Consider the following 13404-nt stretch of genomic DNA (forward strand, 5'->3'; position numbering starts at 1 on the left):
AAATGATTCGTCACTCCTGAAACTGTTCTTATTTTGCTGTTCAGAGTAGATTTACTGTGACATTTCTATGTATGGATCAGTAACAACCTTTATTGTCACAGTTAATGACATCTAAAACTGATTAGCTCCCTCATTAAAGATTGCGTTCTGTTAAAGAGGTTGAAGAAGGACAAAAGCAGTACTAATTCAGGGCTGCTGGGCTGCCTGCAGTTTCCCCAATCAACTATTTTGACTTTGGAGGTGTTTTTGTCGTGATTCCAACTGAGGACTTCTGTGAGCACAAGAGAAAAACAGTCGGCTGACCTCAGAATTACTAAAATATCATAGTTAAAAAAACATTTCTGATTTTCATAATTGTAGGGAAGCAAAAAATTAAACAATGTCCTGTTTTCTGGATAGATTAATTGAATTAACACAATACTTTTTGCTTAGCTTCTTCTTATGTAGTGACCGGTGTGGACCATTATTCTTGTCAACACATTTTATCACCAACAGACAACCTGTTTGGGACCTACTATGAGAAGGGAGATCTGATTGCCAAACCTCTCCTGGAGTCAGTGGAGGACCATGATGACCCTCTGACCAACGCTAACCGCTACGTGTTAGCTGACATCACCAGCTTCTTCACTCTGCTGGTTGGCATTTACTTCCCATCAGTGACAGGTGACAATTGCTTCTAGTTATTTTCTTTTTTATTATTTGCTTATAGGTAATTGTGTTGCGATAAACTAGTGATAAGGCCTGAAACATGTGGGTAGTTATGGACCCAGACATGAATCTTCAAAGACATATAAAGATAATTACAAAGTTGGCCTTTTATCACCTGAAGAACATTTCTAGGATAAAAAGACTAATGTCCCAGCAAGATCTGGAGCAACCATGCAGTTTATCTTTTATTACATTGATTACTTACTATCTGATTGATTTTCTTTTGGGACACCTAAAAAATTCAGACAGCTGCAGCTGATTCAGAATGCTGCTTCTTACTGAGACTAGGACAATAGAGCACATATTCCAGGTCTAAAGTTCTTACACCGTCTCCCTATAACTCAGAGAGTAGACTTTAAAATACTTAGTTTATATAGTTTATAAATCACTGAACAACATAGCACCAAAATAAATCAAACACCCGTTGTCATTGGAATCAACCTTCCAGACCACTCAGGTCTTCTGGTTCTGTCCTGCTCTGCATTCAGCTGAATGATGTTGCAGTAATCTGAAAAACTTAGTTCCTTTAAATCAAAGCTAAAACCTCACCTTTTTAGACTTACGGTAATAATAAATGGAACATCGATTCTTGATGATGGCATTTAACAAAATGCCCTGTTGCTGAAATGTGCTATGGACACAAACTTGTCTTGTCCTCATTCAATATCAAATTAACAAAACTTTTATGTGTATGCATTTGTAATCTTGGTGCTGTTTGCTTTAACTTTCTCCACAGGAATCATGGCTGGATCTAATCGCTCCGGCGATCTGCGTGATGCCCAGAAGTCAATCCCCATTGGAACCATTGCAGCCATCACAACCACCTCCTTTGTCTGTATCCTCGTATGACTGCACCTTCAGCACCACACTCATCCTCAAAACAAGAACGTTGTAAAAATAGATTACACTACTTTAAGAAATGCCGCCTAGGTTGTCCTATGTCAGTCAGATACTTTATCGCTGACAGGATTTTAAGCTATCGTGAACTTAGGCGTTTTCTCAGCTGTAGTTAAAAAAAGAAAGTGATTGTGGCCGACAGGGAGCCTCATAATTAAAGGTCAGTGTTTTAAATTTGGAAAGGTCATTATTGTGATGATACTCGTCTCATTTTGGCACTTAGTTAAAAATGATCATGCATTATTAATATTGTTGCCTCATCTATAAAGTTTGCTTCCAAGTCAATTTATGGCCACTTCTTGTATTTGCTTATTTTTATCTACATTAAAACTAAGGTCATGATTTATAATAGTAACTTGTTGTGCAGTTATCAATTTTCTTCCATACAGGCAGAATAGAGAGAAGCAGCTGAATTGAATAACCTCCAGTGTTTCTCTAAATAATCAGCTTGTAGTCTACACAAATTTGATTAGGACTTCTAATCACATTATGTGGCTGCCTATGCAAGTGCAAGTTAATAAACCCGAGGGATATTTGTTACAGTGTCACTGATCGCTTATATACTCCACTAAACAATATTGATTACTGCATTTTCCTTGCTAATATACTTAACCACCTAGATCAGAAAATGAAATGCATTTTAAGAATTGAGTGGATGTATTACCCGTCATTTGGACAACATATCAACTGTCTCTGTGCGGTAGCTTACCTTTCCTGAAGCATAACTTCCCAGACATGTCCAGTGTGATTCTGTTTGGTGCCTGCATCGAGGGGGTGGTCCTCAGGGACAAGTAAGTCCATGTTTGGTGTTTGAAAGCAATTTGATTTATTAAACTCTGCTCAGTTTCACTTCATTTAGTCTGAGAAAAGCTACTGTTTGATGTTTTAAAGTATTGTTGATCTCCTTTTTTAGGTTCGGAGAGGGCGTGCATGGGAACTTGGTCATTGGGACGTTGGCTTGGCCGTCACCATGGGTGATCGTAATTGGCTCTTTCTTTTCCACTTGTGGGGCAGGGCTCCAGAGCCTGACGGGAGCTCCCCGTCTTCTGCAGGCCATCGCCAAGGATGGCATTGTGCCTGCCCTTCGGGTGAGTTTTTGTTGCTTTCACAATCAGAACTTAGTGACTAATTTACAGGAACAAGAGCAGAAGGTACCACATGCAGACAAAACCGTGTAAAAAGTTGTGGTAATGAATTTTCTGTTTGTGCAGATCTTTGGCCACGGAAAGGCTAATGGAGAACCGACATGGTCCCTCCTGCTGACAGCTTGTATCTGTGAAAGCGGCATCCTCATTGCCTCCTTGGATGCTGTGGCTCCCATCCTCTCCATGTAAGAACTGAAAACTAAATTAATTTCTATTTTTAAAAACCAACAGTAGGAGAGTTCAGAACATTCAGTTTGCCTAAATAGAAATGCCAAAATTATTCTCACCAAAACTTCTCTCCCTTCATTTCCATTTTGAGGATCCCAATTTGTCAGTTCTCATAAGAGATGCTTTGTTAACCTGAGTTGCTTTGTCCTGCAGGTTTTTCCTGATGTGCTATATGTTTGTGAATCTGGCCTGTGCCCTCCAGACACTCCTGAGGACTCCAAACTGGAGACCCCGCTTCAAGTTCTATCACTGGTCAGCTCTTGACATCATCTTAAATTTTATGTGTCAAGTCAAACCTACATTCCTTTATGTGGACTCAATAATTCATATTGCTTTTGTAGGGCTCTGTCCTTCCTTGGGATGAGCTTGTGTCTCACTCTCATGTTCCTCTGCTCCTGGTACTACGCCATAGTGGCCATGGGGATCGCTGGCTCTATCTACAAATACATTGAGTTTGCAGGGTGAGTGCACAAGAAACATCTGATGATTACGGCTCAAGACTAAAACTTTTTGGTTTGATTTTTACTGAAAAACGTTTTAGTTTTTTGTTTTAGTTTCAAGCTTTTTTGTCTTCTTTGAACTGAGAACTCTTGATTAAATTTTTGCTATGAGTATTTCTTAAACATAAAGTTTTCTAATTTAATGTAGTGTTACCACAAGAGGGATGTATTGGGAAACAAAGACCTTATTTTTTATTTTTCAACCATTCAAAAATGGTGGAAAAATAAAATGTATTAGTAACAGACTGTTTCAATGAATTAATGACATAACTATGATTACAACAGTCTAATCTTAACTGAAAGTGGTGTGTACATTAAAATCTGACATGTACAACATGACATTTTCCTATGTTAGTGAAAAATCTGCCTCTTTTTATTCTATATTTACTAAGTATTGACTTAAAATAAGCTCCTATTCTTGGCTAAAAAGTTGCTTGTTAGATGTTTTCTTTTTTCAAATGTATTAAGAAATATGCAGTAGAAAAGAAACAATATACTTGGTAAGATTTGGTGTTTTTGCAGTATAGTTTTGCAAGACGTTGTATCATGTGATGAATCTGACGTTTTATTTCTTGCAGAGCCTGCATCTCAGCAGCCTTTGCCCTTTTGCCCTTTGTATCTGAATGTGAAGCAACAAACTTGTTCATGTTCTGACTGAAAAATATTGGCTGTGTCACAGTGCGGAGAAAGAATGGGGTGATGGGATACGCGGTCTTTCTCTGAGCGCTGCACGATACGCTCTCATGCGCCTTGAGGAAGGCCAACCACACACCAAGAACTGGAGGTATGACACACACTCACACACACACACACCTACATGTTTCCAATTAACATAGACATTAACAACATGTCTGTGCGTGTTCAGTCATTCTCAAGTCAAACCTGTCAAACTGCAAGTGTTTGTTCATCCATGTCAACATGTGAATCTTTCATGATGCTTTCTAATGTCTTTCTTTCCCTCTATGCTCTTTCTCATTCACCTACTTTGTGTCTGCTCTAAATTTCATGTCCTCTGCTTTCTGCTCACCACTCCCCTCAGACCTCAGCTGCTGGTGCTGGTTAGCACAGATGCAGAGCAGAATGTGGAGCAGCCTCGTCTACTAGTCTCTCACCAACCAGCTGAAGGCAGGCAAAGGTCTCACCATCGTCGGGACGGCTCTGGAGGGCACCTACCTGGCGAACTACGAGCAGGCCCAGCGTGCAGATCAGGCAGGGAGCATTTCACAGTCTGACGACAATCTGCCACCTCTGATCAACGTTTTTATTCTGGGCAGCACAGAAAGCATTCAAGTCTAAATCTGCAGTGACAGTTAAAAGAAAGTCAGGATGCTCAATCTGCTGCATCCATTCACATTCCCAAGTTAATATATTGGAAATGTTTTTGTTGTATATATTTTGTACTGTAAATCTGTATTACACATGAAAATGAGTAAATTGACATTTCTTGTTTTACTTTTCAGGCACTGCGCAAACTTGATGGAGACTGAGAAGGTGAAGGGCTTCTGTCAGGTGACCGTCTCCTCAAACCTCCGTGATGCTACATCCCATCTGCTGCAGGCCAGTGGGCTGGGGGGCCTGAAACACAATGCTGTGCTGGTCTCCTGGCCACGCAACTGGAAGCAAGGAGACGAGAACCAAACCTGGAGGAACTTCATTGGTATGCTTAGTTTCAATTTGGGTTTAACTAAGTTTTATTGAATAGAATGTATTTGATCTGATCTGATCTGATCTGAAGTGAACTGAAATGAACTGAATTGATCAGATCTGAACTGAACCAATTTCACTTAAATTGAATTGAATTTAACTGAACAGAAATGAATTAAATAGTCAATGAATTAATTGTTTTGATCTGGTCGATCTTATCTGATATGATTTGATCTGAACTGGACTGACTGACTGACTGACTGACTGACTGACTGACTGACTGACTGACTGACTGACTGACTGACTGAGTGAGTGAGTGAGTGAGTGAGTGAGTGAGTGAGTGAGTGAGTGAGTGAGGTGAATTGATCTGAACTAAATTGAATTTAACTAAACTGAAGTAAGAAGTGAATTAATTGAATTGTCTTGATCTGTTTTGAACTAATCTCAATTGAATCGAACTGAATTGAGGGGTGTGTGAATTGAACTAATTTGTACTGAACTGTATTGAAATGAATTGTGTTGATCTGAACAGAGTAGGACTGAACTGAGTGGAATTAAACTGAACTAAATTGAATTGAATTGAAATTAGCAGTGAGTGAACTGAATTGAACTGAATTGAACCAAACTGAACTGATTTAATCCAAAACACACTTTCTCTGAAAAACAGACAAATACACTAACCAGTTAATTTACTAAATATGCTTTCTTAGATTTCATCAAGCAAATCTCCCACATCTAAAAGGTGCTGCATAGGACTGAAAAGGCCTTTGAGTAATCACATTCAGCTCATTGTCATGCTCAAGAAATCAGTGAGAAATAATTAGATATGAAGATTAATTGGATCTGGTGAAATTTTTCTAACTTTAGTAATTTTTGTAATTCTGTGTGAATTTTAGTCTCAGTTTCTACTTCTTAGCTGACAGTCATGGTCTTCTGTTTGCTTCAAAGTTTCATTCCCATGGAACTTTGTCATTCCATTTGCTTCAAAGTTCACCATGTTCTGTGATGGTATTGTAATGAGATAGTATTTGAGTTTTTGTTTTCCATCTGTAATCTTAAACTGCAATAGTCTGCCCATTAACCCCTAACACAGAGGGATGAAAATTCCCAAATACAGAGGGAATTTTCATCCCAGTATTTTCCCAGTAGGTAAGCAGTTTCTGAAATACTCAGACTGGCCCATCTGGCACCAACCACCATGCAACATTTAAACTCTTAAATTCCCTTTTTTCCCCCATTTTATTGCTAAGTTTAAACTTGTCCAATTTGTCTTTATTACAACTTAATGCATCCAGGAAACATAATCTTTTTTCTCAGCGTCTGACTTTAAATCAGATTAAACACTGATTTAATCTGCTTTAAGTTAGTTAGGGCTTTTCAATTTGCTAAAGGGCAGAACAATGAGAAGAGAAAGATTCTTAAAATATTTTGTATGTTCTTCTAAGTCAGATTTTTACACACATTTCTTTTGTAGTTGGTAGCATTAAACTATATGACTTACATTAAATGTTTTGCACATTCCTCTGGGAAATATCCAAATAATCCAAATATTTCAATTAAACATTTTCTCACAGTGAAAGCATCCAATGCTTTTCTGTTGGATTGGTGTCTGAGTCTGGCAAGCTTCACCCTTTCCCCCCCCAAATATAGCAATGGTCATTAGTCCTTCTCGCTTCAATTTAGCTTTATCATTTCTCAATACAGGACTCTTTTCATTGTAAATAATGCCACTTTTCTACCTGCTTCAGCCTGCATCTTCACAAGATCTTTGTTTTTTGTTCATATTCATTTCTGACAAAACCTCTGTACTCAATAATATGATGTGATGACATCTCTGTGCTGTGATTGGCTGATTTCTTTTTATGTCAAACACGGACTCAGTCTGTTTGCACGTTTACCTTAAACTACATCCACAGGTGTCACTCAATTTAGTTGAAATGTTAAAACTAACTCTTCCCCTCAGAAGCTTCCAAAGCGCTGAGATCATCATTTAGGCTTTCCAAAATAGATTTAAAGGCATAGTATTTTCAATTTATGTAAAATTTTAACTTCAGAGAAAACAATCTTTTAAAAATATTCTCTCAAATTATTCTGGGCTTTAGTAAATATTTTTTACTAACAGCTTTAGGAAACAATTGGCCTGATTTAATGTCAGCCACGGAGAATCAAAGATATTGTGTGTTTTATATATCACATGTAAATAGGTACCTGCAAAAATACATAAAATACGTAAGATATAGAATGGGAAATTGTTTTTTAAAAAGTGCAAAACAGAATTTTTTCAGGCTTTGCCTTACATTGCTGCCTTATCTGCAGAGCTGGTCAGAGAAACCACCATTGCCCGCCTCGCTCTCCTTGTACCAAAGAACATTTCAGCATTCCCGTCCAACGGCGAGCGCTTTACTGAAGGTCACATTGATGTGTGGTGGATCGTCCATGATGGAGGCATGTTGATGCTGCTGCCCTTCCTGCTCCGCCAACATAAGGTACTGTTAATTACCACCACAATAGTAACAGAGGCTGGCGAAATCCACATTTAAAAATAATATTAATGTCTAATCTGCAATTATTTCCATGCAAAATACAGCTTAAACAGAGTTTGGAGATGTTTTAACAAATGGATAAACTATCTTGTGGAATTTTTAGGTCTGGAGGAAGTGCAAGATGCGCATCTTCACTGTGGCCCAGCTGGACGACAACAGCATCCAAATGAAAAAGGACCTGACTACTTTCCTGTATCATCTCCGCATTGATGCTATGGTGGAAGTTGTTGAAATGGTGAGTTTTCTAAAAGCTGGCAGCACACCGTTTGTGTAAGTAAAACAACATGCATTCTAGAGCATTCATAAGCACTGTAATGTCAGAACTACTCAGCTGGGGAAATAATTAGAAAATCCAGCAATGCCTCAGGCTCGGCCGGTTGCTTCAGTAAACACTACTACCATTTTTTCACGCAAGGATAAATGACTGCTGTGTATTCCTCTGCCTCAGCACAGAAATAATTGTTATTGTTCACCGAATACATTTTAATTGGCACAACATCCTTCAGACTTTACCTGTTTCTTTTAAACATTTTGGTTTCAGGGGAAGAACATATCTCTTCACTTCTCCATTTGTGTGTAAATAAACATCTGGCAAGAACTCTTAGAACATGGACGAAGAACAGAAATAAAATATTTCTTTTTCCCTCAGCATGACAGTGACATCTCAGCCTACACGTACGAGAAGACGCTGGTGATGGAACAACGCTCACAGATGCTGAAACAGATCAACCTGACCAAGACCGAGCGCGAGAGGGAGGTAAGGAAGTTTATACATGTCAAAGTTTTGTTTTTAGAAGCACGCAGATATGCGCACATTATCTTGACATGACTTGACAAGCCGACTCGGCATTGCTTGGCTTGATTTGAATTAACATGACACACAACGCCCTCTGGACAAAAGCAGATCTTGTGATAAATCAGAGCAGTGGGTCACCATATTTATCCTCTCTATCAGGGAGTTGACAACAGCCAGAACAGCAAGTGCTCTCATGCTGTGTTTGACAGCATGACAATGTTTTGACAGAGGTGGGAAAATAACATTTTTAAGTCTTTGTGTTACTCCTTTAAATTACACATAATATAGTTATAGGGAGAACACGGTTTCTAAAACTGTCAATATAGTCTTTGGAAAAACAAACTATACCTTTGTTGCTTGACAAGAATTTTAAAGGAGAAAGAGTCAGGTGATCCCAGTCAAATACAACAACACTGACTACACTATGAGTGAGTGTGACCACCACCACAAAAGCAGAGACTACCCAAAAGCAGCAGACACTATGCCAAGGAGGAAAGAAATCAGCTAATAATGTCCAGGGAATTGTAGCTTCTATGAATCTGGGAAAAGTCATAAGGCCATTTTAAAACAAACTGAAGTTGATCATTTGAAAAAAAAAAACATCTAGAGCATTTAAGACAATTGCTAAGTTTTACAGAAACATCACAGCAAATACTCCCAGAGTTTAAAAGGGGTTTAGTGGTGTATAGTAAAAAATTTACTTTTTTGAGCCTTACATCACATTATAGTGTTATTCCCTCATCAGAAATATACCTGTAGTCTTGCTTTGATTCTTTCATGCATGTTTGAGAAATCCTTTCATGCTCCAGCCATTCAAGGGTATCTAAAAGCTTCTTACAAATCTCACTTGTTTGCACAAAACTCCTTGGAGCTGTAGTCTCCAGCTGAGCTCTCCTCACGCCTTATCCATTCAGTTCCTCCAGACTAGTGGCTGCAGCAACTAGTAAGCACCTGATGGAACTGTGAGTCTGCTGAGTTCATCATATGAATTAATTCTTAGTCCAACACCTCTAGTGATTGTCAACAGCATAATGAGAAGCATTGTTGTGATGACGGACTGAAGCTGGAGTGTTGGAATGAGGCCAATATCAAGGCATCAAATTGCGATGTTTAAGATTTAAGTTTTAACTTTTAAGTTATGTCTGGTATACATAGTTACTTGATTGTACAAAATGTCACTATCTGGCTGGAAAATGCCTAGTACATCCCCTTTAAATCATGCCATGCAAAGAAAACCACAAAGCATCCCAGAGCCCCGTCTCTGACTCTCAGTTACTATGTTAAAAATTAAAGTTTATGAAAGTGCAAAAGTGATTGTGCTCATTTTTGCAAATTATCTGTAAATCTGACATACATAATTCTAGTGCACCCAACTGATTTTGGATGTAATTGAATTAGTAAATATAGTCCTTCTCTGTGCAAAGAGGTTCGTTGGAGAATATAAGTGAACAAATAGTGCCATAAAGACAAAGGAACACTTCAGAAAAGTTATAGATGACATTGAGGAAAAAGTTCAAAGTATGCTTATATGATACAAAAGGGTCTGATCTTTTGTAGCAATGCAAGAGACTAATAAATGTTATACACCTTGTGAATGTAAGAAAAACAGAGCAAAACAACATCTCTGTGTATCACACCTCTTTCTTCTCCTTTTTTTGTGTCTTCACAGATCCAGAGCATCACCGATTCCTCCCGCGGATCTATTCGCCGTAAGAACCCAGCCGCCGTGACCACCCAGCTGAGTGTGACCGAGGAGCCACCTGCCACCAGCAAAGAGGAGAAACCTGAAGAAGAGGTAGGATCTGCCTCAACAAGAGAGTCCAGTTCACTAGTATGCCTGCAGAAAGTTAGCTTCAGAACATAACTCATACCAAGTTGAACATTTTGTTTTGGAAGATGTTTTAAGGGCTTAATATCAAAAGTATTTCCTGTAATGTAAGACTGCTGTTACTATTGCTAGCAACATTTTGGATCATTTCAGTCCAGTGGGAACACTGTTTTCTTTTAAACTGATAACAGCTTTATCTCTAACGCCTAATGAAGAACCTGTGTGTGTTTTCAGACAAACAGGTAATGTGCTGAAGAAACACAAACAGAAATGTTAATCCCATTTCTCCTTCCTCTCTTCTCTCAAACACTGTGGCTCTCTGTAACTTTACCTGCATTCCCATATTTCCACTTCTACTGTGGCTTTTCGACTTTCCGTGTTAACATGTGCGTGAATCCACATTCGTCCTCTTTCTCCTCTTGTCTCATTAGTCAAAGTCGGCCTCTCCCCCTGTATCCCCCCCTGTTCAGGTCCAGCTCATCCATGACAACACCACCCCAGCCAGTCCCGCCACCCCAGCGACCCCGCTGACCCCCGGAGAGGAGGCTCAGAGTCCCGGGGAGCAGATCCAGAGGACCTGGACGGAGAAAGTGTGACGGTGAAGCAGCCAAGCCTCTCGGAGTGACCACACAAGATGACATCAAGGACATCTTCAACATGAAGCCGTGAGTACCTAGCCATGCTCTATGACCTATTAGCTAGAGATGCATCAATCCAATATCAATATCTGTATTGGTCCTGATATAGAAAAAGTTTCTAGATCAGGTACATGACAATGTGCCTAATTCATAATGGCATACCTATTAAGTTTTATTCTATGTTTTGTGCTCTGAGTGACGCCATTCTTTATTATTACTTGTACATTATATTAAGAATTCCTTTCTGAATCATTTGAAAGGTCTGTTGAAGTTCTTTTTTTTTTGCATGTTTGAAAAAGATAGTTAACCTATTGTTTTTGTCTGTTTCTGTTTATTATTTATTTTACCTTGGCTGCTATGCTCCTAACTGAACTGACTGAACAAATTAAAGTTGTTTAGTTTTTACATGTTTGACCAAGAGTGTGAAGTTATTGGCATATTTGCATGTGCTGTACTGGGGCAGAGTTATCAGATAATTTGTAATCCGGTACATTTATGTTTGTGTTTTTAAAAAAAAAAGAGAAACATTTTAATTCAATTCCAGTGCTGGCTTTTTGTATCAGATCGGTATTGACCAATATTAAGCTCCAGATATCTGTGTCGTATCGGAAATCAAATGCATTCCCCATAAAACATAAGAAGTTGAGGTTGTTTTAAGGTGGGTTCACATTTTCTAAAAAAAAAAAATTAAGAATATTTTTTTTTTTAAAGATTTATTTCTCTTCTTATAATGCTGCAGAGAGTGGGAGAACCTGTAAGTACTGAAGTCCCCATGAACCTCATTTCATGAATCCACATCTCATACCCATCCAGTCAGGCACATGATAAGCTGAGGATGTTATAAAAATAAACGTGTGAATGTGCATCTGCCATCTGTATCACCTCTGAGCATCACAAGACGCTTTGAAACAACCAGCAGGGAATCAGTTTGACCTTTTCTCTCGTCTTGTCTTCTCTCAGGAACCAATCTAATGTGCGCCGCATGCACACAGCACTCCGGCTGAATGAAGTCATCCTTAAAAAGTCCTCAGAGGCCAAGCTAGTTCTCCTGAACATGCCAGGGGCACCCAGGAACCGGACAGGTGATGAGAACTGTATCCTTCATCAGGACAATCGAATGCGGGAGTGTCCAAAGTGCACACCAGGCCATTCAGGTTCCCTAAGACTGACATCTCTAAAATTAAGGCCTAAAAATGTCCTAAATTTATTTTAAAATAAGTTAGCCTTTAGTACATCAATCACATGTCTTAAATGTAGTCTTGGCATGACTATTTAGTCTTGTATATCTAATGTATTTTTTTTTCTCTTGGGACTTTTCTATTAGGCAAACGTTAGAGTCGCACTCAAACATCTTCATTTCGTTGCATGACTCGAGACAGTTGAGGCTATGGCTAACTAGCTGCTAATATACCCGTGATAGCTAGTTACCCTTTTATCTCTACCATGGGTAAGTGCGAATTTGTGAGCTGTTAACAGAGTTCTGCAGAGATATAGGTCTAAATTCCATTCATAATGGCCTTAAAAAGTCTTAAATTTGAGTTAGTGACGCCTACAAGAAACCCTGAATTAATTCTTCATTCAAATAAATGTTATAAATTACATTTATTTGAAGGGATAATCATGGATATCAAAAAATATTTTTCTCAACACATTAACTTAACATAGAAGTAGAATTTTATTCTATTTTATTTTTTCACTATAAGATTATGATGCTGCAAGAAAGAATGAATTTATATTAAAACATCTTTGGCATATTTCCCCGGGGTTGTAAAAATTCCCACCTCCAACTTGTATGAAGAAGCAAAAACCGAAAAACTTTTACTGCCAAAAATATTCGGACTCTTAGCTGTAGCTTTTAGAACTGCTTGCGTCTATATTTTCAGATTTTTTTTTCTGCATGCTAGGATAAAATCTAATACCTGTAGCTTTTTTTATAGATCTCTGTGGTCACACTGCAGCAATCAGGGAGAAGAGCTATAACTCTGCTTCTATTGCTTTGTGGAAGCCAGAGACTCTGTGGTCCCACTAATTGAAATGGAGGACCCATAAAACCAACAGGACTCCTTCAAGACTTAAACATCTGGGAAATGGAGTAACTAAAAAAAATTGGTCTGTGAGGTGATGTTAAGACATGCTGGGAGGTTTTAAAAAGTTATCTTCAGAGATAAAAGAACCTGAACAGTTTTCATCATAGAAATCTCAAATAGAAAGTGTAAAAAAAAGAGTGTCTCCCTTTTTAGCAGCATGATGAAAGCAACCAAAAACGCTGGGAGAACATTAGCGTGTCTCAGACACAGGTTCATACAGACCACCAGTCATACAGACCACCAGTAGACTTAACCTGACAAGGGCAGTACAGATATTTGTATTCACTGTGAAAAAGCATTTCAGGATATACAATTCTATACAGAGAAAAATGTTCCTTTCTTTTGGCTATTTAATGTTGCAAAAATGAGCACAGACAAGTTTGCTGTTTA

The 13404-nt window shown here is 38.5% G+C and overlaps 1 protein-coding gene across 1 annotated transcript in view; it reads left to right on the top strand.

Moving 5' to 3' along the window:
* The window catches only part of LOC116710206 (solute carrier family 12 member 5), a 150427-nt gene that overhangs the window by 130632 nt on the left and 6391 nt on the right, over positions 1-13404 (top strand). Inside the window, 19 exon segments of the mRNA XM_075074313.1 lie at positions 496-663; positions 1445-1543; positions 2339-2396; positions 2519-2693; positions 2817-2935; positions 3132-3230; positions 3320-3439; positions 4158-4262; positions 4518-4581; positions 4583-4704; positions 4939-5135; positions 7439-7608; positions 7769-7900; positions 8315-8422; positions 10131-10256; positions 10721-10876; positions 10878-10954; positions 11667-11681; positions 11888-12021. Coding sequence (XP_074930414.1) covers positions 496-663; positions 1445-1543; positions 2339-2396; positions 2519-2693; positions 2817-2935; positions 3132-3230; positions 3320-3439; positions 4158-4262; positions 4518-4581; positions 4583-4704; positions 4939-5135; positions 7439-7608; positions 7769-7900; positions 8315-8422; positions 10131-10256; positions 10721-10876; positions 10878-10954; positions 11667-11681; positions 11888-12021 — 2244 coding nt within the window.

Source organism: Xiphophorus hellerii, chromosome 20 (assembly GCF_003331165.1).
Source record: "Xiphophorus hellerii strain 12219 chromosome 20, Xiphophorus_hellerii-4.1, whole genome shotgun sequence".
In the NCBI taxonomy this organism is placed as follows: domain Eukaryota; kingdom Metazoa; phylum Chordata; class Actinopteri; order Cyprinodontiformes; family Poeciliidae; genus Xiphophorus; species Xiphophorus hellerii.